Raw genomic sequence first — 25,654 nt, 5'->3', positions numbered from 1 at the left:
AGAATTCCAAACATAGGAAGTAAAAAATGAGCCCCACCCCTTGCAAAAGAAAATGGCCAGCTCAATGCAAGACAAAGTTGCACTGAGCTATTATGACAGCTTGCTTCGAGAATCAGATGTTGCATTACTAATAGGAGCCAACTGGATTAATGATAAAATTATTGGATTCTATTTTGAGTTAGACACAACCCTTTATGAGCATTTTTGCAATTTCTTAGACTATACTGTATTATGTATATAAACACTCTTTATAAGTAATATTGTGTTTCTGCAGATACCTCGAACATGAATTGTTTAGTGACAACAGAGATCAAGTGTGCTTCATTACTCCTGATGTTACGCAGTTCATTAAAATCTACAATGGTATGCCAACCATCAATATCAAGTGAGACTGCTGTCATAAAAGCTCTGATTTGCAGGTCCTGAGTTGAGCATGTTCTTGGATCCACTGGGCCTGAGTGATAAGGATCTGGTGTTATTAGCCGTCAATAACAATGCCTCGAGTGAACACTCTGGTGGATCTCATTGGTGAGTTTTAGCGACATTAACGCGGATATTTACATGATTTGATGACAAATTAATCAGGACTCTAGGTCACTTGCCACTAAATTGGTATCACAATAGGTCTTATTCATTAACTTAACTTTACCATGTACCATGTGAACTTTATGCGCATATGCATGTATACGATATATAGGTACTATAAAATTACTACACTTTTAGGTATAATTATAGTGTCACCCTCACAGGAGCTTATTAGTGTATGTAAGAAAAGAAAACACTTTCTACTCATGGGACTCCTGTCATTCCTTGAACTTGCTACCCAGCCAGCAATGTGCTCAGAAAGTTACCCCATTTCTCAGTGGTGAGTTAGACAAGTCATCGCAAGGGAAGGCATTGTAGTTATGTAAGACTCTGTTGACATACACGTACTCAGTATTATTTTGTGCTCTATAACTATAGTACCATCACAACCAGTTTTCAGTGAAGTACCAAGTTGTCCTCAGCAGACCAATGGTAAGTTTACGCATGCAGATCGTAGTGTAAGCTTTATGGGTCAGAATATGTGTGTACTACTAAAGTATTATAGTAATATTAAGAGTCAGACTTTTGAGGGCAGCATTGGGACCCATTAAAGTGGCAGTAGTACAGGGTGACCCATTGGAGCTATAATATTATACTTGTGACTGGTCCTCAAGATGATATCATTTGATAGAAGCCTATGTATTTTTGAAAGGTGCCTGAAACTGAAATAGAATCCACAGGCCGCAAAATGTATCATTGAAGGTGATGTCAACGCTTTGCATTTGATGCAGGCTATGACTGTGGAGTATTTGTGCTATTGTTTGCTGAGTGCTCGTGCTCCGTTCATCTACGGGATAGCAGTGCTGACAAAACATTACAATCAATCAACAATGACAATTGTGTACAGTTTAGAGTAAGGTGTCTAGAGTTAATAAAAAAACTATCGCTTAATTGAATTTAAGTATATGCTCTAATCAAAGTGAAATCGAATAAAATACTTATCTTGTTGCACTGTGTTCATCAATTGGTAGGTTCACTAACTCTTGGGGATTCTCTAGTTGAACCATAGCTAAGAGTAGTTGTTGAGTGGGAATTTGAGTTCTTCTCACTCGACAATGGACTGATACTAGGAGGTCGATATCGATTCTCTTCTTCTGCTCTCTTAAGCAATGCTTCTTCCTCTTCAATGTTGGTGTGGGCCTGGGAAACATGCATACTATTACCACTTGTTATATCACTTGTACCATCTGCCCCAATGTATGTCAATGGACTACTTCTGTCCCTGATAAGCATGGGCACAAGCTTCAGAATAATTTGCTTCTTGTAGGGCTTGATCAAATACCAGAAAACGTATGTTACCATATAAATCATTGGAAGAAACACAAGGATGTACTGAAAATCGAAAGCAACTGGCGGAGGCGTGGATGTGTCTGGGTTTGACTGTGACACAGAATATAGATAAAAGCTCAGAGTGTTTAGAAATCCAAGGTTTGTGAATATGAGGATATCGATTGTGTTGAAAATCTTGTTTTCCTCGTTGTAAGGCTGGCATACTGCAATCAGAGTGACCATTATAGCACATGCTATCTGTTGTACCAGGTATTGACTAAACCAGGTCGATGTTACCATGTATGATATGTTTATAGCAAGACGGAATAAAAAATAAAGACCAGCGAAGAATCTCATGTTATTTTTATAGCACCCTTGAAATATGTCTAATAGAATGTGAATTTTATCAGATGGATATCGTTTCCATACACCATTCACCTTACTTATGCACCACTCAAACATTCGCATTGGCCAATCAAGTAGAACCAAAGGAGGTGTGACAACAAAAATCGAGAAGAAAATGCAAGCAGGAAGAAGGTAGTGTAGCTGATACGTTGAATCATCGTAAGTAAAACTGCCTGCATAGTATACGCGAGAAAGTTTATCTGATTGTCCGTCTTCATTTAATAGACTTTCGGTGTTCATAATGTACGATGATGTCGTGCTAAATTTGTTGTATGAGAGCAGAATGAAAGTACCAAATGCAGGTAGTAGCGCCTTGTTCACATGAAATTTGCACATGAAAGTTTGGCGTCTGTTCCTTTGAGGCTGGTATCTCTTCTTTCCACACCGAGATTGACAACATTCCTTGATCTTGAAACATATCAGAACAACTCCAATCATAATAAGTGGAAATATAGCTACTACATAGTCTAACATTAAAGCATCAAGTGCATTTGTTTGCCCTAAGCAAATAGGTGAAATAAGCCTTTCAACAAACTGCAAATTGAAAATGCCATATGGTACCTTGTAGCCTTGCAGAAAGCTACTAGGAATTGGAATCTGTCCATCTGCACTTAAATCAAATGCGCTGGCAATTACCTGGCTGTAGAGAATGAATGCATTTGCAGGAGCACTAGTAAGTCGTATGTTTAAGAAGATAATGGCTGTGAAAACAGCTGTCAATGGAATGTACACAGCAGCAATGTACTTGATGGTGTTTATACCTATATCTTCATCCGTACAGTCGATACAATCAAATGTAAATGTGTTTACTGTCACTGCAAAACCGGGCAAGCATTCTCCACACAGTGTGCCTGTTCGGTTGCGTGGGCCGCAGACTGCATGATCAAGGTCGTCTTCTGATGATGTTGGCAACGGAATTGACGTGTTTTTTGAGCAAAAGCTCGGTGGACAAAAGGAGACAACATAACGAGTCTCGTTCCGAATGGATATGTTTCCTATCCAATTATCCTCTTTAAGAAATGCTTTTTGGGTGTTTTTACCACACGTAACAGCTCCAGAGTAGCTGCGTTCTATGCACACACACTCTTTACCACTCAGTGTGAATCCCGGAGGACAAGGAAGTAACTTTATGAACACATTAACATGCCAGGATGTAGGCCCAATCGAATCCAGCAAAAGAGTTACCGCTTCGTTTGAGCTTGTCAAGTTTACGTTGCTATCTCCTCCCCAGAAATACTGTGCTGTCTGGTTTTTGCTGTATGAATCAACTACAACGTTGAATATTGTCTGATTGCCTACATTCTCCGAAAGGTCATCTTGTATGACAATTGGCATGTTAAAATTTTCACCAGGGAAAACAACATAAGGATTGTGTTTTTTCTTGGATGTGTTTACAGCAATTTGAGAAACATCGGAGTGTATTTGTTGTTCACATGATGCAGGAAAATAGTTTGAGTTATTATTCCAGCAAAACGCTGTTGTGACATTACTACTTTGAATTCTTCCAGACCACGTGCAAGAGAGAAGCGATGTTGTGTGAATTGCACTCGGGCGAGTGCCACCCTGATCATAATTTGAATAAAAATTGAAGGTGGAATTCCATTTTGTAGGACTCAAAAAAACATTAGTATGTCGAATGAAGCAATTGTCGTAGCTAGCAAGCGTTTTTTTATTGACTTCCACATTATAGATTGCTCCCCCATTGATTCTAGCATTGTTTTTGGAGAATATCATTATCGTGTTATCACTAACTCTAATGTAGGCAACTCCCAGAAGGCTGATGGCCGCCCCATTGCTCCCTTTGTTGTTAGTGAACATACCACGACAATTCGTGAAATCCAGTGATGTTCCTACTGCAGCAAGAGCAGATCCTATATTACTGTCAAATGATACATTGTGTTTGAAAACCACTGGTACTTGATTGGTGTAAACTGCACCAATTCCTAGCGGGTAAGCATTGTGAATAATACCAAGCTTTTCTTGTAGGTATTTTGTGTATTCCGCGGTGTTGCGTATAAATTGACAATCACAGAGGACCACTGTGAGCATAAAACCTTCTGTGACCTGTAAAAATCTGTCTATGTTCAATGCAGATCCAAGTTTGGCAATATTCGTTTCAAATTCGGTATTGACAACGTTAATAGTTCCAAGATTTTGATTATTCTGAACTGTGACAGATATGGAAATTCCTCCACCATTAAGGGCAGCATTGTTAGAAAGGTGACATCCGTCAACTAGCACTTGATTTCCGATAGTTTGTGTATCCATTTGAAACAGGTAGTACGCAATACGTATGCCTCCTCCTCCTGTACCAGAAGTAATATCAAAGTAACATTCATTTCCCTCTATTATTGATTTCGATACAATCACACTGTTGTTTGAAGTGTCATCATCAAACTCTACAAATAGTCCTCCACCCCAAACTGCGAAATTTTCAGTGATATTAGAGTTGCTGATGTAGACTTTGTTGTTGGTAGCATTCCCTGTCATGTAGATCGACAAACCTCCTCCCCTACCAAATGCAACATGGTCAGCTCGATATGGAATCAAGTGTGTGGATAGTTCATCAGTCGATTTTGCTTGATTTTTAATAAATGAGCAAGAGTCGAATGTGTATTCAGAATCTTTGTTCATGCTTGTATAAGAAGTAACATTGTTTTCACAGCTGGTGTCTCCTGGAACACAGTAAGTAAATTCTAAATAGAAACCACCCCCACCATTGCTAGCGTTGTTATTTGAGAAGATAGAATTGACAAATGAGTTTACTCCAACAGTGTCGTACACCACTACACCAGTGGCATTCATACTATAGCTAACATTAACTCCATTCATTGAGATGTTTTGACAGGCATAAAAGTAGAGGGCAACTCGGAATTGCTGTCTACCAGTGGAATTGTCGTCATAATTTTTGCTAGTGCTGTTTCGAATAGCTGAACAATTAAAAAAGGTCACATTTGTGAAATTGATATTTGTCATCCTTTCGAAAGCTAATCCAATGTTTTCACTACACTGTACAGTAGACACACCCTCATATCCAATAAACGAAATAGAATCGAAATCTTGGAATGTTGCTACATTAGAATTCAAGAAATGAGTACCGGAACCAGACAAGTGATACCGGATTCCATTTCCACGATACTTTTGTTGAAGTACCCACTGTAAGCTTTGACACGGGTTGCTAGCACTGTTAGAAAATGCACATGTTCTACTGTTGGAGCCATTTACTGGATGCACATAGATATCTAAACAAAACGAGTCTTTCAGAAGAAAAACAAGGGTGATACTTGCTATGTACACAAGCATTTTGTCCTGCATGTAATAAATGCACCTGATATATAGTCTTGTATCAAAACCGTGGTTATATTATATAAAACTACATTATACACCGTACATGTATGCAATCATAGTATACATGTAACTTACATCAAAATTGTCGTATTTCTCTTGAACTGTTTATTCTAGCCTAGCCATGTATATTTATTAGCCTCGATCCCAGGCCGAGTTTTCGCTTTTATAACGGTTAGGCAAACAACTGGGCCTGGCTAGTTGTCTGCGCATGCGTCAATCGTTTGTCAGATTCTGACAAATGGATATTCTCGTTCACTTTCGTGACATTTATATTCGTGTACTATCGTGTACTAGAAGTCAGTTCCCGTTTTATCATTATTGGAATAGATTGGAATGGCTCTTAGCTGAAGCTTCTCTCTTCTCTGAAGCTTATTCTGAAGACTGAACAACAAGGGAAGAGGTATAAAGCTTTGTCAAGCTTGTTAAGGTCAGATATTTTTGTATGGGCCCTATGGCCGGCTATGCTATCAAGTCTTGTTCATGTTTGGCAAGAATGTAGGTAGACTATAGTTTCATCATTAATATGGTGGATCAAGTGAAGAGTGTGAGCTAGAGAACTTGGTGCTGCCATCATCAGCTCGTCGACAATGACACTATAACCGAGAAATTTAATATGTATAGATCTACATGTATTTAAAATGTCTACTTCTCTGTACAGGAGCAATGGCTAATATCCAGCTATCCCAACAGTGCTCCTCTTGGCTATACTAACGGACGAGACTGGACAGTTTGAGGTAAGGGTTTAACCGTCTTTGGTTTCTTTTAATATTGTCCTATACTCACAGACACAGGACTGGAGTATGACCTGCTCATTCGAGCGTTGCTGGGTAGCTCAGAGACATCAAGAGAATCTACATTTTCTCAAGCAATGAGTTACGAGTTGGGGCCTAGAATCAGAGAAGTCCAGCAGCCTGCTAAATCTTTTTGAAACGTAATTTGAAGGCATTCAATCATCCTGAAGTTGCCCTGGGTCACTGTAATTGTGCTGCAGCACAACTGGCAACTCCCCAGGCCTTTGTGAAGCAGCTCCCTATGTGCATCTTTTGTGTACTCACTCTGTGCATTTTCTGTGTACAAATTTCAATTATTGATTTATTAAATATTTTTGCCGACCACAAATATACAATGAAAATTTGACGCATGTGCAGACAACTAGTACCAGGCCCAGTTGTTCGCCTAACCGTTATAAAAGCGAAAACTCGGCCTGGGATCGAGGCTAGTATATTTATATGTCATGTGCTTATCTGATTATCAGAATAATTATTATGGTCAATAGTATTCATACGCATGCATGCAGATGACGACCTTCGAGCTATTACTACATGTATTATAATTGTAAACATGATGTACTACATGTATTACAATAATTATTTATACATAATTATAGTGACTTACGTATAAATGTTTCAAAGATCCAATGTTCTAAAAAGGTCTGCGGCGGTGGTGTGGTCCATTGTGCCCATTACTGAGGCGGACTTCCCAACGACTGATAGCCTTTGCACTGAGTAGGTATAGGTATAGGTGGGTGGGTGGGCGGCACAGACATAATTGTTGGGTATTGTTGCCTGCAGTTGTGTGTTCGAATGATAGTGTACATTGGTATAGTGGGGAGACTTCGAATCCCCGGTGACTCGTGCGACATGCCCATCTAGTTCCTTGACGAATGTCATAGACTTAGGCGGAGTTAGGCCCTAGAACACCTAAAATTAAAATCTATAATCAATTGTTCTGTCCACTTCAGCTCCACAAAGATGACAGGAATGGGGTCTGCATAGAGAGGGGCACCAAGACGCAGGCCAACAGCGACCCTGATGGTGTTGTCATCCATACGTAGACTGAGTGATGAAGTGGGCAGCACATCCACCATGCATGCAGGCACCAGACTCCTTCGCTCTAGAAACTACCGAGCACGAGCTCTGGCGCATCTGCCAATATATACATATATAGCTCTTCTGTGATGACTTGTGGTGTCCCATACTTTCTTATCCACACCTTCTGGTGGGGGGCATTGCTGAGACCAACTGACCATGCAGTGGGCCTCGGCAGCATCCGAATCGAAGAGCTAGCTAGGATAGCCGGAGGAACAATTTATTGAACGAGGTCTAAAGAGGCAGAAGCTGATGCTAAAAAAGCAGAGGGTGCAAGCTATACTACATTCCTGATCCAAGTCCCCCCATATTTACAGGAGGGGCGACCTGCAACCAAGTAAGGGTCATTTTAATCCTGCAGCGCTGGCGAAAGAAAACAGGGTGCAGTCCTGACGTAGATAAGCTTTGGAATTGCAAAGGAGTTCTTAAAGTTTGAGTAGGATGCACAAGTGCAGCATTCGTTTTAGCGTGTAGCCCATTCAGTTCCACAGAGTTAATTATCTTCTCCTGAAGAAGGTCAGCGATGTGGCAAGATGACCAACAGGGACGCTTGCGATGGATGCACAGACAAACCCAAGGGTCCCCCTGTTGCTGATTGCAGTGTCTATATTAATAGTATACGTGTCGCCGGTTAGGGGGGGATTTGAATTTTAACACATTTTTTCATGTTGTGGAGATGTTTGTATCCTGCTTTCCGGGTTTGTCTCTCGGAACAATTAAAGCGGATAAACAGAATTGCAGTACGATCACACAAAAGTGCATGGGATATTTTCAGTGATAATAAAGGGCAGAAATTCTCCCATGCATGCAGTTACTATCCTTAGCACTATATAGATCTACAAGTATAAGGGCTAAGACTTAAAGTTTGTAATGCCCTCAATGTTGAGACGTGTTATTCTGCACATGCAGCCATAACTTAAGTACAAATTGTGCAATGTATACGTACAGTGTGTCAGTAGTATATGTCAAGAATGCATGACTCCTGGTATAATTATATGACTTGTACTCAACAGACGCTTCATGCCATGTAATATAATAGTAAGCAACAGTACAGTAACTACTAAAAAAGATATTATCAGTGGAAACAACATTAAACATTCACTATGCTGGTATAATTATAATTTATAAACAGTACTGATACATGTTACATGTAGATACAAGATGCATAATATATATACAGCTGTATATTACAACCACACAGTCAAACACAGCTACAATGGGCTAATGAGTTTAACTTTTTATTCTTGCCAAAATTGCTTCAAGCTCGGTTTTTGAGTAGATCTTGAATTTCTCGTCAACTCCAACTCGTACAGAAGACATCTACAGAATGAATATGTACACCATTGCGTTAGGGGGCACATACATACTACGTAGTTGAACATGCACGTACACATTATGCCTAGCAACTAGCTAATGAAAAGGTGGTGGTATACATACAGTAGACTCACGCTAATCTGGTTCTTTAAAGTACGGTCACCTTGATATACCTACCGTTTCATTTGGTACAAATTGCACAAAACTTGCCTTGAAATGTGGCCACTCGCTATTCCGTATGCCGGCCGGTTCTGACTACCCCATAACTAGATGTAATTACCAGAGGTGCGCGTGGGCGGCCACGGGTAGTAGTACTTTGGTTTGTTACCCGAGGCCAGCAGGTATAGTAGTTGTTTGGACTTGTTACATGAGGCGCGTGGGCGGCCACGGGTATAGTAGTCCGTTGGTTTGTTTGTTTGCCTGTTGGTCAGATCTGAGTCTACTCACTTGGATGCCACAGCATTTTGTTTACAGCATGGATAGTCTTCACACAACAAGTTATTAGTTTATTAGTGGCAGATTTTGATGTTAAACCTTCGTTGTCAAATAAAAATGAGCAAAGCTTGTGACTGGGTCTGCTTACCTGGATGCTATAGCGCTGCGTTTACAGCATGGGTAGCTAGCCTCCACACAACAAGTTATTAGTAGTGGCAGCTTTCAATGTTAAAGCCTTGTTGTCGAATAAAAGCGAGCAAAAGCTAAGAAACTTGATTGCACGTTGGTCTCTAGCATACAAGCGTTCTTTGTTCGAGGTACATACTTACAGCTGAAGTGAGAGTTAGCCGGATATCCATGTGCACTCGCAAACGAGCTATACTACTACAGGTGGTTGAGGGCAGGCTTCCCCAGGAAATTTTGTTTTGTCTGTAAGCTGTACACGTTAGTCATTCTCTACATCAACACACACACAGATGTATGACAATGATACACACCAATACAAGATTCTAACGGAGTACACAGAATGTACCTCGACATTGATAGAGGTGAGTTTCTCCTCCATGACTTGCTTGAGAACAATCAGCAGCTTCTCCTCAGCCTCATTCATTGTCATGCTCTAGTCACGTGATAGTGTATGTGAGGGGGAAGGCAGTTATTAATAAACGTGGGAGGAAAACCACACTACTTATAATAACCTATGCACTAAATAAACTATGTGAATGGGACAATTCCTCCACACGAGAGAATACCTTGTGGTAGACCTCCTGCAGTGAGGACTGTGCCCCCTCTGACCCCGAGCCAATGGCCTTAGCATCATACAGGGTGTAAGTGCCTGATGGGTCCAGGTGCCACCTGCATGTAAAGAGCATTGATCGCCATGTATCTAGTAAGGATGATTTGAGTACAACAGTGTCTCAAAACAGGTGATACACAAATACATGTACCGTACTCTACCGAGATTACGCCCACCCTAATTGCATGCTACAAAGCAGCTACAGGTGGGATGGGCTTAATTTCGAAAACAGTACTTTTGTCTCGAAATTAAGCCTACCCAGATGTTTGCCTCGAAATTAAGCCCACTCATTAAGAAACTATTCTTCTTTGTCACTGTCGGAGTCTTCAATAGAGATTCAGAGAAGATTGCCCTTGTCTCTTATACTTGCTAATAGGATCTAGCTATATCTAGCTATATATATCTAGCTATATTCAGAGCTAACCAGCGTACACAATAAACTGCTAAACCTTTTCTTGACAACTTGCTCACTGACAAATGCATCACTTCCTGGTGGGCGTATTTTCGAGGCAAATTAGCCTATGCAGGAATTTTCACTCAAAAGTGGGGGTGGGAGTAATTTCGGACGTGGGCGTAATCTCGGTAGAGTACGGTACCTGCTACTTTTAGATCCTACATGTACTTCTATGCTGCACAATGACAGGGCTATAGAAAAGGACTATTTACACTGTCACTCACAGCTGTGGCCCGTCATCGTCCACTCCACCAATCAGCAAAGCTGTTCCAAATGGACGACTCTGGGGGGATTGAATACAGTATAGCGCAAAATTTTGAGGCACTTAAATTTCGTGGAATTATCTCTAACAGAATTTTTTGAGTAACCGTAATAAGCAAAAAGTCGTTTCTCAGCACTTTTTACAAGGTAAGCAGACAATGCTCCCTCAATTGGGTAAACATCATCAAAAGATCATCAAATGCTCATTCAATACCTAGGCTCATCAACAAACAAACAAACAACTCTTCAAATTACCATTGCCTTCTCATTGTCGTCATCATTATCCTCTCCAAACTTCATAGCGAGGTTAGAGACAGCCTGAGTGACGCTCTGTACAGACATGGGCTCGTTGTACACAAACCAGTGGTTCTGGGCATCCACACGGGCTCTGTCTACCATGGTACGGGAGTCCGCTATCAGACCACTCATTGCGCACCCTGCATGGGAGTGTGGGTGTCAAAGGACAATATACATTGTACATGTATGCTATCAAGTATGTGTACTGTATATGTGGTACAAAATTAACTATAGTCAGAAATGACTGTATGTAACTTCTTCAAACTAATTTTGTCCAGTTTTCTGTAATGTTGAGCTCCCATTATGAGTTACAAGAATGCACTCTAAAATAAAGCAATGGTTAGCCCAGAGTTAGTATACCGCATAGCGGGAAATTTTCGGGAGGTGAAAATTTTTAATGCGAAAATTAAAAAAGGCATGTTCTTTCACAACATACTGACGGTAATTTCTACATAATTAAGCCTAAGCCTCACCAATGTGGGTGTCAATCTCAAGGATCTTCTCGATGCTGCTTGGCTCCATTAGACTGGAGGTGACCCTCTTCTCCACGGCCAACACTACACCCTCTGGCGTGGAGATGCCCACAGCAGTTGACCCCAGCTGGAGAAAGGGAGGGGGGAGGAAATTGCGCTCAAATTCGATACAATACACACTACATACATAATTATGTACTTCTACGATGCACAGTAAGTACACACTTATACACTTGAAGAATGACCCTACTTATTACCGGGTGCGTGCACAGCAGGGGTAGAGTGATTGGCGTGTGTGTGGACACACAAATTAACTGTGTGAGGCTAACTGCTAATGAGAGACAGTGGTTGTAAATAATAGGAATAATAGTAATAGTGGGGGATCTTACAAAAAACACTGTTTTTTAATCGTTGCTTTATAGATTTACGATCATTCCCCATCATTATTGTTAAGGTCATACGGTAAAAGTTGTTGTATTCCGTTTTGTCGCTGAGCGATGAAGCTCGAGTGAATGCTCCATGAGCATCTTGTTTTATTTGTGAGTTGTAGTTGTTCATATATAAGACCTTAATTAGTAGGCATTTTTGGTAATGCACACAATTACAAACCTTGATTGCTTCAATGGCATATTCCACTTGAAAGAGTCGCCCTTCAGGAGAAAAGGTATTCACACCCCTACATAAAATCCATTGAAGTTCAAGTGTGACTACACATTATTTTAATAGATCTACCTGCTATAAATTACATTTGCAGCTCTTACGAAAGATAAAAACCTAGCATTTGCCTTATTATGGTACAATGAAATGCTCATAACTACCTATCATACTCGGATCTTGTGAGAAACATCCTGGAGCAGCAGATCCCTTAGCCAGCACAGTATGAAAATGCTGAGTCTATCCACGTTGCCCTCACCAGTTAATGCGCACCAATGACCTCACCCACATGAGACATGTACTCTGACCTTTATAGCAGAGCTTACACTGTTCCAAATTTCACCATAATTTACAAGAGTATGTGCAAAACAAAATAATTTTTAGAAACTACAACAGGCAATATCTACCTATCACAACACACAAAAAGCATAATTACACAAGCTCAGTTTTTTTCAAAGTAGGACTGGTTAATAAAATGCACCACAATCTTGCTTAAGTCTAGAATTCAAGGCACCAAGTGTACACAACAATAATTTACTACATAGTTGAACATTTATGCTGTATTAAATCTTGGATGTAGAATATTCAAAGAACAGTACACATTTTTCCCTTCTTCTTCTTAGTCTGCAGGGCAGCACGGGTGGCAGTCTCAAACACTTCTCTAACTCCTTCGTTAAACTTGGCTGTGCACTCGAGATAAGCATACGCTCCAATCTTCTCAGCCATGGCTCTGCCCTCTTCTGTTTTGACTGGCTCCTGTTTGCTCTTTGCTAACTCTCTACGGGTGGCTTCGTCAGTTCGAAGATCCTTCTTGTTACCCACCAGGACAATAGGAACTAGAGAGAGAGAGGGACAGAGCACAACATGAACGGATATGTACATGTATTCAGAAGACTAATTGTAAACAAGTACAGTATGAATAGAAGGAGCAAAAAAGGAATAACATATTTACAAACCATTCAAGGACCTACTACAATCTAATACTGGAACATGCATGTACCAGCACATACCTGTAGGGCAGAAATGTCGGACTTCTGGTGTCCATTTCTCAGGGATGTTTTCCAGAGAGTCCGGACTATCGATGGAGAAACACATCAGGATAACATCAGTGTCAGGATAGGAGAGGGGTCTCAGCCTATCGTAATCTTCTTGACCTGAGATATCATGACGATGAGCAAGATTAGTATACATGTATGGCCTAATTTGTACGTGTACAGGAAAGGTATAGGGATGTGCCAACCACGATACAGTGAGAAGGCACGGGCTAGCTTAATATGTAAATGTGTAAGACAAAGATACCACTTATGTTCATGTAAGGGTATACACTCCTAAAGCAAAGACCTGATACGTCCAAATTGGGAAAAGTATACACAGCATCACATGTTCAGAGATACAAGAGTACACACACAGTGTGTATTGTACGTACCTGCTGTGTCCCATAGTGCTAGTTCTACTTGCTTGCCATCGATCTCAATGTCAGCCACGTAGTTCTCAAACACAGTGGGAACATACACTTCAGGGAACTGGTCCTTGGAGAACACAATCAAGAGACAAGTTTTGCCACATGCTCCATCACCAACAATTACTAACTTCTTCCGGATGCTGGCCATCACAAAGTTGATAGTGAACGCCTGTGTGTGCGTGTACATTTGTGCAGTATGGTTGGCGGCGATTTAGACACCACACACACAATCAAAGCCTTAAAAATACACTAGGAAACTCGCACACAACTAGCCACAATAACATAAGGGCTGGCATATTTTCAACCAATTGCAACTAGCCCTTTAAAACACAAACACTTCAGCATGAGGTCAAGCATTCTTCGTACCTCATCAGGAAATCAAATAGATCACAATTGATTACATCATATAACGGCAGGAAATGTATACTGGTAAAGGGAAAGCCTATCGCTTATCCTTGTAAACAGGGTACCAGCTACGAGAGCTACAATATAGAATGTACTAGGGACGTGCTTCATTCAGCATAAATTATGCAGTAACAATTTCAACCAAAATAAACATGTTGGTGTATTGAGAAATAAACAATCATTAAACATGCCTCTCGTGAGCACCATCAGGTAACAAACAACAAACATAAGCTATTGTGTGGTCAAAGCTGCAAATTGAACAAAACACACACACACAGGTAAAGATATTCATTCCCTATACACAGTACACACTACCGAACAAATCTTTGGACAAGCAATAATCATACTAATTGGAGAACGCTGTTGATACGAAATAGTCCAATAATAAATGTTGATAAACAATAAGAGCTTGCACGACTGCAACACGACACAACTTCTACATGCAAAACCAGAAATAACACACTACACGCATTCAACTATCTTACCCACAATACTATACTGCTGCAACGGCTAATGAAATGAACCGAACACATTATACATACAAGGGTAGGCTCTTATCAAGGGATTGTGTACGAGCCCTAGAAAGAACAGCTGGAAATCTGAGTGAGAATGCAGAGAGGAAGTGTGTGTGCATGGCCTGACTAATTTGGCAAGGATTGTATGAATACTTTAAATAGTTACTGAGGGGAACAGGGTTGCTAGGTAACACACATCTAGGTGGAAGTACTGGGAGATATTACAGTGATGTAAACACTGGTACTAGGGGCTATATTAAGATACACACAGACATACATTAGTCCCACTATAGCAGTTATTCGTAACTAACACATTACAGATAATAAATATAGTGTGAGCATATGTCATTTAAGACACAGCACAGGCCCACAGCATTATACTCTAAGTGAAGGAAAATAATCACTTGCTGGACGACGGTAAACTACAGTGTTTTGTTCACTAAGCTGCTACACATTGCACTAAACCGCCACTTTAGAAGGCTGAGATTGAAAAAAGCATACTTCTCATGTAACACTAGGTAAATCCTAATGAGCCAGAGATTACGTTTCCAACTGACACCCTATATAAACATTAACAATATCACTGCCAACCAGCGGTCTAAAGTACAGGAGCTTCAAATAAGAGCATCACTAGGTAAACATTAATTTTACTGTACAAAGAAATGGGGGAGATTTCATAGGGACAAGTAATGCAGCTACAATAATATGCATTGCTTGCACAGTGTGATCGAGGCTTATCGCACAGTGCAAGCAAAGCATATCGCTCAGATACACAAAAATTCAAAGCAAATTAGCGCTTTGTAATCAATAGCCTAAAACACTGCACCTGCATGGGAATAGAGATGGGAATGCCACAACCAGCTACCACGTTAACACCAGTTAGGTGGGTGCATGCACACAGAGTACATCCTTTTACCAACTAGAGCACTTCCTGAAATCTACAAAGCTTTAATCAGGGAATCGCCTCACCAGGAAGTCGCATGTATGTATATGGACAATAACAACATTTCGTGAATATTGGCAGTGTAACAAATAAAATATCCTGCTCTGAAACCAACATCGCAAGCAAAAATAGCTACAATCAGTCATGCAAATGTGATTTTAAAGCAGGGGGGGGGTTAATTTTGAGCAGAGCAGACTATTATAGAAACTGAAGGAAACCGATTATACAATACAAACAGTTTATCAGAATGAGAAACAAATATCTAGTGAACACAGGACAAGGCGGCATCAAACACTGTAATTACCTTGTCACAAGTGTATGCTCTCACACAGTATTATTATACATGCGCAACCACACGGCACTCTCCAATGTACAATTTATGCTTTCTTTATGGGAGACCAGAAGGATATACATCCTAAGACACAATTCTCACTTACCACACCCAATCACCATCTTTAATACTACGTACCGTACCTACGCACGCTAAAATCTCAAAGAGTATGTACTTATAGCTAGCTAGCTAGCTACACACCCACCATGTACAAGAATAAGCCTTACTGTAACTCAAATACTACATATCTATATTTATACACCATGAAGCACCACCCCTAGCTAGCTAGTATACACCAAAGTAAAAACATGACTGTACACATCTATCTCTATTTTATGCACAGCCAAACCGCATTCAAGTGTGTACATGAACCCTTGTATCTTCTCACCTATACAATGCTCTTACAGATACTTGCAGTTGATTCTTGATAGCAAAGCTCTCACTCTACAAACTTAAACACAGATTGATCAATCTTCTGGTTACAGATTTTTATAGAAGTCTCGTATATTACATATCCATGTCCGTATACCTCTGTAATCTAGCAGCTATTGAGCATGCTCATGTTTCTAAAAATAGAAGCGCCCCCTGATCTAAAAATAGAACTGGGCGTTCCTTAGGCTTAAATCCCGTATACTTTGTTAGTATACTCTCGGTATAATAGGATAGCTAGCTGGATCCAAGTAAAAGCGTGTATCGTGTATTCTTAGTCGTGCTTCTGCAAACAACCTGCTGGACTATCTTGGAGGAGGTCTAAATCTGTATATCACTTACTTACCAGTGAGTTACCGATCTCCGACTCCATATTAAAGTTATAATTATGCAAAATTAAAGGTGAACGAGGTCGATCTTGTTAGACAATGATGTTTGCATGTGTTTAATTACTCAGTTGATTGTTATTTAGTTGGATGCTAGCGTAGGGCTTGGTTGTATGATATACTTGATACTGGGGTATGTTAGTTTATATCCATATATTATGGGGACATTTCGATGCGTACGTGTGTATGTGTTTGTATGGTGTGCACGCATGTACAACACTGTAGATGTTGAATTTGATGTACTTAGCTTTACACTCCCATTATAATCTAGTATAGTAGTCTGTGGATGATCTGCTCCGTACCGTACTTTTTGTTAGTGTTAGATGTCGTGTTGAGTGTTATCGAGCATTTGTATGTATTTAATAATTTATACACATCAATTATGCTCAAAATTGCAAGGAAAAAGGTACATTTACTACATGTACTGTCCGTCCCACTGTAATAATTCTCCCACTATTACATTGCGTTTTATGTAATTGGAAGCTGTAGGCAGGTCTCCATGAAGAAAAGGTAATTGATCAAATGGTTGTGGTTTGTAGCCTTTTTGGGGGGGAAGGTATTCCAGGTGTTATTTCGAACTTTAAAAGACTAAAACTGGTCTGAGATTTTACAAGTGTGTGACAACATGGTTTTTTCAAGCATATGTTGTTTTGGACTATGAATTTTGTGTTATGTTTAACGTACAAGTCAAGACAAACTGAAAGTTGATTATTCTATCTCGTTGTTTACGTTGATCTCAATAGATGTATGCATGTGTATGTGTTAAAGGTTCAATCATTTCAGAGTACATTGCCGTGGTAAAATTCTTGTTTTTGATTGAAATTGGCCGAGTGTGTAATTGAACGAAATGTGATCGGCCAAGCATGCAATTAGCTGCCGATAGTCTAGTCCATACACAGTTTGGCACAGCCCTTAATTTTCAGGGAGTGTCAGCACTGAGTTCCTAATACACGTGTAGTGTACAATGGTTAGGTGTACCATTAGCACAATTTCTTTATGAAACCACAATTATGCTATATTTTATCGCTCTCCCTTGCAGATAATTGAGTCCTATAATGGCTGCTATACGGCGGAAACTGGTGATTGTTGGGGATGGTGCCTGTGGAAAGACTTGCCTTCTGTTTGCTTTCACCAAAGATGAGTTCCCCGATAAGTACATTCCAACTGTGTTTGAAAACTATGTGTCCGATATCGAAGTCGACAGCAAGCTCGTTGAGTTAGCTCTATGGGACACTGCTGGCCAAGAAGACTACGATCGATTGAGACCGCTTTCCTACCCTGACACAGATGTCATCTTGGTGTGTTTCTCTGTCGATTCTCACGATAGCTTGGACAACATTCACGCCAAGTGGGTCCCTGAAGTACACCACTTCTGTCCCAACGTACCATTCCTTGTGATCGCCACTAAAAAGGACCTTCGAAATGACCCAGCCATCAGACAACAGCTGGCCCGAGACAAAGACAGTATTGTTAAACCAGAAGAAGGCAAGGCGATGGCCGACAGAGTTGCTGCCTGGACGTATCTCGAGTGTTCGGCCAAGACGAGAGAAGGTGTTCGTGAGGTGTTTGACAATGCTACTAGAGCAGCTCTGCAGAAGAGGAGGCGCAAGAAGGGTATCTGTGCTGTGCTTTAGAGGATCTGAATGTGTTTGTGCGTAAATGTTTTATACCTCATAGCAACAGAAACACTCTTTATTTGTAATTATAGTTTTATCAGCCTTGTTTTTCATATGTTTTTGTATTTTGCTTCACACGCATTGCTATTGTTATGTTTCCAAGGACATTATATACAGTCATGTATGTATTTTTGTTTGTTTATGATCGATGCATGCAATGTTTTTTGTGGTGACTTTGATAATAAAAGCATTACTTATGTGAGGCCAGGAGTGCACTCATGGTGAGACATAATCAATTGATGGATGCTCTTGCCCAAAATCCCGAATTTGAGATTTAACCCTGCCTCTCCATCATGTTTTAACTGTCTATAATTATACCACTAATTTAGGCAGCCACCATTATCTTTTTATTGCTGTGCTGCTATGTACTACATAGCAGCACAGTTATATACTACATAATGTAGTATATAACATCTATATAAATGATACAACAAATAAACGCAATAATCAGACATGCATGATCGATATCTATTAATAGATACTTCCATCCCAGAGTGAAGGGTAATCTTTCTACCACAAGGTATATTACTTTGAGATCCACCAGCTTAAGTTTCTGTATCCACACTGACTAGCCTATGGTATGAGAGAACACCCCCATGCAGAACACATTCTTCAGAGTGAACTTCCCACACCCACTATCACCAATTATTTCAACTACACAGACTATAGCATGACCGTGTCGCAATTCTCAGAATATAGTCTTTGTAGTCAGAACATGCATGAGCTTCCTCAGGAAACTAGGATTTGATCTTTTATGGCCAAAAAATACCCTCATAATGACCATAATTATATACATACCATAATAATATAGTAGGCGCTACATTTTTGCAGATTTCGAGGATTGACCTCAAACCTCGAAAATTGGTTTACCTCCAGTATTGACACCTCTCTACTGTAGGGGTGTGGTCATTTGAACCTCTATCCTCGAAAATAAAATGTATAGTGTCTCGAAAATAACCCGCTATAATGGTAATAAAGCCTAGCCTTGATTCCAGACAGCATTAATCAGTCGTGAATCGAGGCTAACTAAAGCCATGAACACTTTACAGTTTTAGTTAACTTCTATAAATATTATTTAAAGCATCAGATAATGCACAACATGGACATAGAAGTGAGGCTACACGCTAAACAGTTAACTCATGCTAAAGAAGTATGCCGCCTCTGTGCACTATGACCTAGCCCAGTACATACCGCCTCGGATTCGGTTGTACTCAAAAAGCTGCTCAATGGGTCCTGTAGTGTGTGTGTGTGTGTGTGTGCGTGAGAGATAGATACAGAGAGTGTACGTGTGCACTACAAGTGGTTAGGGGATGCTTAAACATCGGTGTACATGCTAACCCATCTACAAAGAACAGAGGTTTTGTCCGCCAACACTTAGTTTAAAGAATTCATAATCGTTATAATACCAAATTAAAAATGGAAATCCCACTGTACTACCTCAATTAACATGCCAATAATCTCACCTATGCCCACAATTACTGGGCACTTGTCGTAAAGATAGCGAGTCATCACGTCTCTCACTGTCTGGGAATCAATTTGCTGGAGAGAAGAAAGAAGAAATTAAAAACCAGTAGTTGTATGAGAGCATCACCATGTCCATACCTGGAGTCTGTAGTCCAATTCATACAAGGGAATTCTTCGGCCGTAGGTAAGCATTTGCCTGCACAAAGAAATATTAATATACAGTGGAACCTCTGTTAACAACCACCTCCAAATAAAGGCCAGCTGCTATATAACGGCCAGGCACCCAGGTCCCAAATGAACAGTTTGTGCACAAAATAACCCCTCAACAAAGACCACCTCTGTATAAAGGCCAAAACATTGTTCCCCAAAGGTGTCCGTTATAGAGGGGTTCCACTGTAGTACTGTACTTTTTCTCTATATGAAAGGCGCCCCAAAAAATCATAATCATTGCGTTTGAAAGACTCTTGTATGCAAAAACAATTAGGGGGTCAATTTTTGGGGATATAAAAAATTCATTTAACTTTAACAACAGTGATTTTTGCAAGTAAAAAATTTAAACAGCACATTTGAATGGTTGTGAGTTGGTGGATGTTCGACGGATACTCTAGTTTCTAGTATAAACGTGTTCACAGTATTTGTACCTGCCAATGTCTTCACAGACAGCAGTGGAGCCGTCGAGGTTCATGAACATGCTGGTCCTGAACACGTTCTTGGCTCTCTCCACTTCATCATCAGTCACACTGAAGCACAGACGCATCCTGAAATAGGGAAGGGCATGTTGGAGGAGTGTACGAAATTGAATACGTAATGGATTGACAACAAAGCAGACAACATTTAATACCCACAGTCAATTACAGCACAGTGTTGACCTCACAAAAACACTTTGGTCTGCCTTTAAAACCTTTAGCAGTCTACACAAACAGACAGACACACACACACTACCGTATACCTCGTTTGTGCATGCGCACCGAGGCATAAAAACTGTATTGGACTCGGGCACTCGAGTAGAGCTTTAAGTATATATCTGGTTATAATTATGCATACAGTAGCATAACGATCAATGGGGGACTCACCATTCATTCATGACATTGATACGGAGGTCATCAATAAACATCTTGTGCACAACCATGTAGATACCCCTGCAACGAAAACAAGCGTTACTAAAAAAAGTATTGGGTAGCCTGACATTATTATGCATGGCTACTGTATACTAATAGCCGCCCTTGGGTAGACCAACAGTGGTGGTCTCTAAGACAGATTAAAACACGGAGACCTCAGGGATGAGGAATTAGATTGGTAACCTGTTGACCACAATAGACAGCTTTCACTGTGCAACTTAACTTGGCTTTCTTACATACATGACATTGTATTATAAGAATCACTGATTAGCAGTTATGGGATAGTATTGCACTTACTCAGCATGTGACTACAATTACAGATCAATTAACAAATACAGTCAGTGTTTAAGCCTTACTCCCTTACTCAGCAAATTTCGTGTTACCAAAAATAGAACACAAGTACCACCCACTAACAAAGTGCATCCTGACTACTGAGATACGTGTGTATTACGCAACCTCCTGCTTATGTTACTAAAAATAGCTCACCAGAGGCCAGTGTCAGTGTAGCAGGTGTTGAATGACATAAAGCTCTGACAACCAGTGCTCATGTCTTTATAGTCTTCCAGATCAACCACATTCTGCACAGAAAAGTAGCACACGGAATGTGTTGTGTATGGGGCTATTTTAAATTATACACAAGTACGTATACGTACAACAAGGGTAAGCGATTGTTTCGTAAAGCCACATGTACATTTCCAAGAACAAACAAACTATACACGTACAATCTTGCTACACTTGATAGAAACTGGTATCTAATGTAAAGCCAATGAATGAGACAATCGCCACACAACAGCACACTATGAATATAGTCTGTAGAACAAAGATCTTACAGCCTACAACTTCCCACCTGTGCCAATTTGCTGGCAAAGTGTGACCCTGTGCCGGCAGTCCTGTTGTAGTTACCCACAATGGTGCTGGCTAACATGAGGGGGAGGTAGTCTGGGTTGGCCCAACCACAACTCTACGAGGGGCGGTGGATAAAGTATAACACTCACTGTAAAACTAAACCGTGTATATGTAAAGTATTCTATACATTTACATGTACATGTAAGTTAGTTCTTGCAATTCACAACAATTTAACTTAACAAGTGGCAACGGGATGAATATTGCTTAATAGAAATGAGCCTTAAAGGTTTAGGTTCCCACAAAAAACGAGTGGGAGACCAAGATTAGACAACAATCGCTCTTGACCAAACAGATGGATTCACTAACCTCAACAGCAAAGGTAATGTGGGCAAATGGCATGTCATCATCTCTCACTCTCATCTCTGAGCCAGTGTACCTGATGAGTAAAGTGTTTGATGAGTGTACATGCAAGGATAATACAGTCGCACACACACATATCAAACGTTAAATGAAAGCTTGTACACTTGTACCTGCATGGTGTAAGCTGTGGCAGATCGGTGGTGGTAGGGAGAGAGTTAAAGTGCTTCTCAGCTAGTCCCACCAGCTGGTCATGGTCAACACCTGCACCGAGAAGAATGAATCCATGTTCGCATACAATCAACGAAACCAAACATTGATGTAGGCAATAATTATGCAGATCCACAGTTATACTGTAGTAACAATACCTATGTAATAAACAAAGCACCAGATGTATAGATGCCTCAGTGGAAGCTTTTATGTCTAACAATAGTCTAGCTAGCATTGCATACTGATTCACATAGCGTATACGCTATATAGGCTCGAGTGGGTACATGTAAGTTAAGAAGTTGCGAATAACACTGTACAAGCTTTTTATTGCGTTTGTAGAATTGTATGCGCATGCACTTTTTGTGTGCATTGCAATTCGCAATCGAAATAACCAAGTCGGTACACAGTATTGGAAATGATTGACTGTTGCTTAAAATATACATAAAGTTCAGAGTCCATAATTAACCCATGGCCGTACCGAGGCCAGCGAGTTATAATACTCGTTGGTTTGTTTGTCCGTAATATCTGAGTCTACTCACCTGGATGCCATAGTGCTGCGTTTACAGCATGGATATATAGTCTTCACACAACTTAAAAGGGGAAGATTTTGATTAAAGCGCAAGCAAAAGCTAAGAAGCTTAAACTTATACGTTGGCTGGCTAGCTACACGCGGCCTTTATTTGAGGTATATGTTATACATTTGCAGTTGAAGTGATCCTTTACCAGGATCAATGGAAACCTAAAGTAGAAAGCTACAATGTAGCTATAGAATTATGATTGCGGTTGTGCTTATCCTAGCCCCAGAACATACCAAAGAGGCTTCTTTGCAGACTTTGCTGCAGTGCATTTTTCCTGCACTAACTTCAGTTTTCAGCATGCCTCTAGTCTACTTCAATTTTATTACTTGTTAACCAGCTTCCATGCTCCTGCATTAATTGTATAATACGTACTCTTCTGGTTCTATAGATCTTTATTATTCATGTTCACTTTGGTGCTCTAGTTTAATAGCAGCTACTGCTCGTTGGCAGTGCAGCTTTTCCTCACTCTCACAGTTAGCGCTCAAGTGTAGAGCCAACTACTAAGTAGAATAGCAAAGTTGTAGATCTTACAGCAGATTTTGCCTCGCACGAGTCTGAAGAGACTGCAATGGCCTTCAAAAGTAAGACATAACTCGAGATTAAAGTTTTAGTTTGTGAAAAGAAATCCAAGAAAACATGGCTAGAAGCCTACATAAGTTACAGCAATACACAAACAGCAGACTACCATCTTGCGCATGTGCACCAAAGCATAAGTATGGATCAACTGTATACGTACATGTACATTGTACAGGCCCATCTTCACAACAATCAATCTCACAACTCCCCGCCCCCCTCCACACACACTCACATTACGTACCTCCTGCTGCAGCCACCACAATTCTTGGGGCAGTGTAGTGTGTTGAGATGTAGTCAACGAGGTTCTGCCTGCTGATAGACTGGATGTTCTTAGTGGGGCCCAGTATAGTGCGAGACATAGGGGTACCCTGGTAGGCTATGGTGTGGAGATGGTCAAAGATGACCTCCTCAACTTGTTGGTCAACCTCCTCCATTTCTCTGAGGATAACTCCCCTCTCTCTGTCCATTTCTCGCTGGCCCAGGGTTGGGTTCTGGATGATATCAGCCAGTATGTCCACCGCTATAGTGGTTGGAGTAGGAAGAAAAGACACTTATCAAGGAAAAGGAAACACTCTTCAAAAGTTAGTGGAAAATCATAGGAAATGCGATAAAGATCACCAAAAGGCTAGATATTTAGTGCACATAAGTGGGTACAATGGTTGTGAAAATTACACTGGAAACTTCAATCTAAAGCAAATGCCCATCATGTACATGTACACTCACACTGCCCAATGTCCTTGCTGAAGCACTTTGAGAAGTAGACGGTTTGCTCCCTGGAGGTATAGGCGTTGAGGTGGGCTCCCATATTCTCCACCTCTAACTCCAGCTGTGTTTGACTGCGTCTCTGGGTGCCCTTGAAGATCATATGCTCCAGAAAGTGGGCTGTTCCATTTGTTTCAGCATCTTCGTAGCGGCTACCAGCATCGATCCACAGGCCAACCTGTGTCAGTGTGTATGGTAAACAAACCATTGAATACTATCACATCATACTCAATAAAGAGTCATGCATGCAAAGTACATCTATATGATTACGTGCACCACAAGAATCCTCGTGCAATAATTTAGACCATTAAATCATAGAATAAGAAGGGAGAGGGATGGGAAATGGAGCACGTGCGCACAATCACTTATGTGTAATGCCAAAAGTTGATCCGTGTTTCGCCTCTAGACACCCCGCCAACCCTTAGTAAGCTGGTTTTGAAAAGCAGACTTTTTGTGTACCCATTAGGAAAGTTATATCAATGATTGAATGTAGGTAAATGTCTTTTTGCATTCATTGATAGTTGGTTCATCGTATCGGCACAGTAATTTACGACAGAACTTTGCTACATCTCTATCATGTCTGTGACTGTACTGGAATACTCAACAGTACAGATAGTGCTCCTCTCAAGAATTTGCCTGTCCAAGCTGCTTTTTACTGCTTGGAGGGGTCTCACTAACTATTGCTGCTACCTTGTTGTGACTGTTCCACTAGCCATTGCTAATACATGGAGCTCAGTAGCTAGTTTATAGCCTAGTACTAGCTAAAAGCATGGGCTGGAGGAAATAAGAAAACATTGACCGAAACGCGGATCGTCAATGCTATTTACATAGCGTTTCCTATCCCTCTCCCTTCTTATATCTATGATTAAATTGACGGCACACAATTGAAACATACATGTATGTACACTACAAAAACACACACGCAGGGTAACTGGGGCTCACAGTACATGTGCTCCCTCCAGAGTTCTCTGAGGCCACTCTCAGTCCATTAGGAAGAGTGGTCACTTTCGTTTCAGGAGTGTTGATCAGACTCTACAGGTGGGGGAGCATTAATTGGAACCAAAGTTTGTGAACATGAAATAGGTTTTTACCTGCAAATATGTGGCATTCCCAGCAGAGGTTGATGCACACCTCTTGAGAGAATGTCCCTGAATGTATAAATAGAACGTACAGAGGTGCCAGTATGGTCTTTCCATGAATATTATAATTATTGTACCTACTTCCTAGATCCTAGCCATCTTAGAATCAGCAGAAAAATGTCTCACCTTAGACAGAAGATTCTTTCCTAACCTTGCCACAGATAGTGCCATTTCTACTGTCGACGTGACACCAGCACAGTGTATTTAATAGCAGAGCTAGAGTAATGATCAATGCTAGCCTCGAATCCAGGCCGCAGGGAAAGGCGCTGGGTCGACGCTAGATCAATGCAAGCCAAGC

General features: G+C 40.6%; 5 protein-coding genes across 7 annotated transcripts; 2 read left to right on the top strand and 3 right to left on the bottom strand.

Annotated features, from left to right (window-relative positions):
• The first annotated feature begins 15 nt into the window (after positions 1 to 15).
• Positions 16 to 6,750, top strand: LOC135346717 (sentrin-specific protease 8-like). Of its 3 annotated transcripts, XM_064544440.1 has the most exons (8): positions 16 to 177; positions 275 to 363; positions 420 to 528; positions 750 to 865; positions 964 to 1,017; positions 1,317 to 6,034; positions 6,266 to 6,341; positions 6,393 to 6,750. In XM_064544440.1, exons 1-6 carry the CDS (start codon positions 53 to 55, stop codon positions 1,478 to 1,480), a joined length of 657 nt encoding a protein of 218 aa, XP_064400510.1. In that variant the 5' UTR covers positions 16 to 52; the 3' UTR covers positions 1,481 to 6,034; positions 6,266 to 6,341; positions 6,393 to 6,750. The 3 variants fall into 3 exon arrangements, with proteins under 3 accessions (XP_064400510.1, XP_064400511.1, XP_064400509.1); XM_064544441.1 differs by having other exon boundaries at positions 4,022 to 6,341; XM_064544439.1 differs by having other exon boundaries at positions 1,317 to 6,341.
• A 1,797-nt stretch (positions 6,751 to 8,547) lies between these two features.
• On the bottom strand, positions 8,548 to 12,458 carry LOC135346715 (proteasome subunit alpha type-5-like). The gene is made up of 8 exons (XM_064544436.1): positions 12,324 to 12,458; positions 12,115 to 12,181; positions 11,506 to 11,632; positions 10,991 to 11,172; positions 10,699 to 10,757; positions 9,977 to 10,079; positions 9,757 to 9,843; positions 8,548 to 8,795 (listed from the first exon to the last, which is right to left on the bottom strand). The coding sequence occupies exons 1-8, from the start codon at positions 12,350 to 12,352 to the stop codon at positions 8,706 to 8,708; spliced, it is 744 nt and encodes a 247-aa protein (XP_064400506.1). The 5' UTR covers positions 12,353 to 12,458; the 3' UTR covers positions 8,548 to 8,705.
• A 59-nt stretch (positions 12,459 to 12,517) lies between these two features.
• LOC135346719 (ras-like GTP-binding protein RHO) lies at positions 12,518 to 16,360 on the bottom strand. Its single transcript, XM_064544443.1, has 4 exons — positions 16,204 to 16,360; positions 13,586 to 13,790; positions 13,170 to 13,313; positions 12,518 to 12,995 (listed from the first exon to the last, which is right to left on the bottom strand). The coding sequence occupies exons 2-4, from the start codon at positions 13,767 to 13,769 to the stop codon at positions 12,745 to 12,747; spliced, it is 579 nt and encodes a 192-aa protein (XP_064400513.1). The 5' UTR covers positions 13,770 to 13,790; positions 16,204 to 16,360; the 3' UTR covers positions 12,518 to 12,744.
• A 74-nt stretch (positions 16,361 to 16,434) lies between these two features.
• On the top strand, positions 16,435 to 18,505 carry LOC135346720 (ras-like GTP-binding protein RHO). The gene is made up of 2 exons (XM_064544444.1): positions 16,435 to 16,592; positions 17,670 to 18,505. The coding sequence occupies exon 2, from the start codon at positions 17,686 to 17,688 to the stop codon at positions 18,262 to 18,264; it is 579 nt and encodes a 192-aa protein (XP_064400514.1). The 5' UTR covers positions 16,435 to 16,592; positions 17,670 to 17,685; the 3' UTR covers positions 18,265 to 18,505.
• Positions 18,506 to 19,348: 843 nt separating this feature from the next.
• Positions 19,349 to 25,642, bottom strand: LOC135346712 (mitochondrial-processing peptidase subunit beta-like). The gene is made up of 14 exons (XM_064544434.1): positions 25,483 to 25,642; positions 25,309 to 25,365; positions 25,160 to 25,249; positions 24,179 to 24,395; positions 23,697 to 23,975; positions 22,265 to 22,355; positions 22,101 to 22,170; positions 21,736 to 21,849; positions 21,375 to 21,466; positions 20,844 to 20,909; positions 20,412 to 20,528; positions 19,909 to 19,966; positions 19,770 to 19,845; positions 19,349 to 19,539 (listed from the first exon to the last, which is right to left on the bottom strand). Exons 1-14 carry the CDS (start codon positions 25,525 to 25,527, stop codon positions 19,475 to 19,477), a joined length of 1,437 nt encoding a protein of 478 aa, XP_064400504.1. The 5' UTR covers positions 25,528 to 25,642; the 3' UTR covers positions 19,349 to 19,474.
• Between the last annotated feature and the right edge of the window lie 12 nt (positions 25,643 to 25,654).

The sequence above is a fragment of the Halichondria panicea genome, chromosome 13, assembly GCF_963675165.1.
Source record: "Halichondria panicea chromosome 13, odHalPani1.1, whole genome shotgun sequence".
Lineage (NCBI taxonomy): Eukaryota > Metazoa > Porifera > Demospongiae > Suberitida > Halichondriidae > Halichondria > Halichondria panicea.
The sequence above is the reverse complement of the archived record's forward strand: the minus strand, read 5'-3'. Positions and strand labels throughout refer to the sequence as shown.

Coding starts and splice junctions, on each gene's coding strand:
- LOC135346717 (XM_064544440.1), top strand. CDS start 53: ATGGCCAGCTCAATGCAAGACAAAGTTGCACTGAGCTATTATGACAGC. Junction 178..274: donor ATTATTGGATTCTATTTTGA/GTTAGACACAAC, acceptor GTGTTTCTGCAG/ATACCTCGAACATGAATTGT. Junction 364..419: donor GTTCATTAAAATCTACAATG/GTATGCCAACCA, acceptor TCTGATTTGCAG/GTCCTGAGTTGAGCATGTTC.
- LOC135346715 (XM_064544436.1), bottom strand. CDS start 12,352: ATGTTTCTCACAAGATCCGAGTATGATAG. Junction 12,182..12,323: donor ACAAGATCCGAGTATGATAG/GTAGTTATGAGC, acceptor GATTTTATGTAG/GGGTGTGAATACCTTTTCTC. Junction 9,844..9,976: donor TGCAGGAGGTCTACCACAAG/GTATTCTCTCGT, acceptor TCACGTGACTAG/AGCATGACAATGAATGAGGC.
- LOC135346719 (XM_064544443.1), bottom strand. CDS start 13,769: ATGGCCAGCATCCGGAAGAAGTTAGTAATTGTTGGTGATGGAGCATGT. Junction 13,314..13,585: donor AGCACTATGGGACACAGCAG/GTACGTACAATA, acceptor ATGATATCTCAG/GTCAAGAAGATTACGATAGG. Junction 12,996..13,169: donor CCGACATTTCTGCCCTACAG/GTATGTGCTGGT, acceptor CTCTCTCTCTAG/TTCCTATTGTCCTGGTGGGT.
- LOC135346720 (XM_064544444.1), top strand. CDS start 17,686: ATGGCTGCTATACGGCGGAAACTGGTGATTGTTGGGGATGGTGCCTGT.
- LOC135346712 (XM_064544434.1), bottom strand. CDS start 25,527: ATGGCACTATCTGTGGCAAGGTTAGGAAAGAATCTTCTGTCTAAG. Junction 24,396..25,159: donor CTGGAGGGAGCACATGTACT/GTGAGCCCCAGT, acceptor ACACTGACACAG/GTTGGCCTGTGGATCGATGC. Junction 22,356..23,696: donor TGTGGTGGCTGCAGCAGGAG/GTACGTAATGTG, acceptor TTCTCGGTGCAG/GTGTTGACCATGACCAGCTG.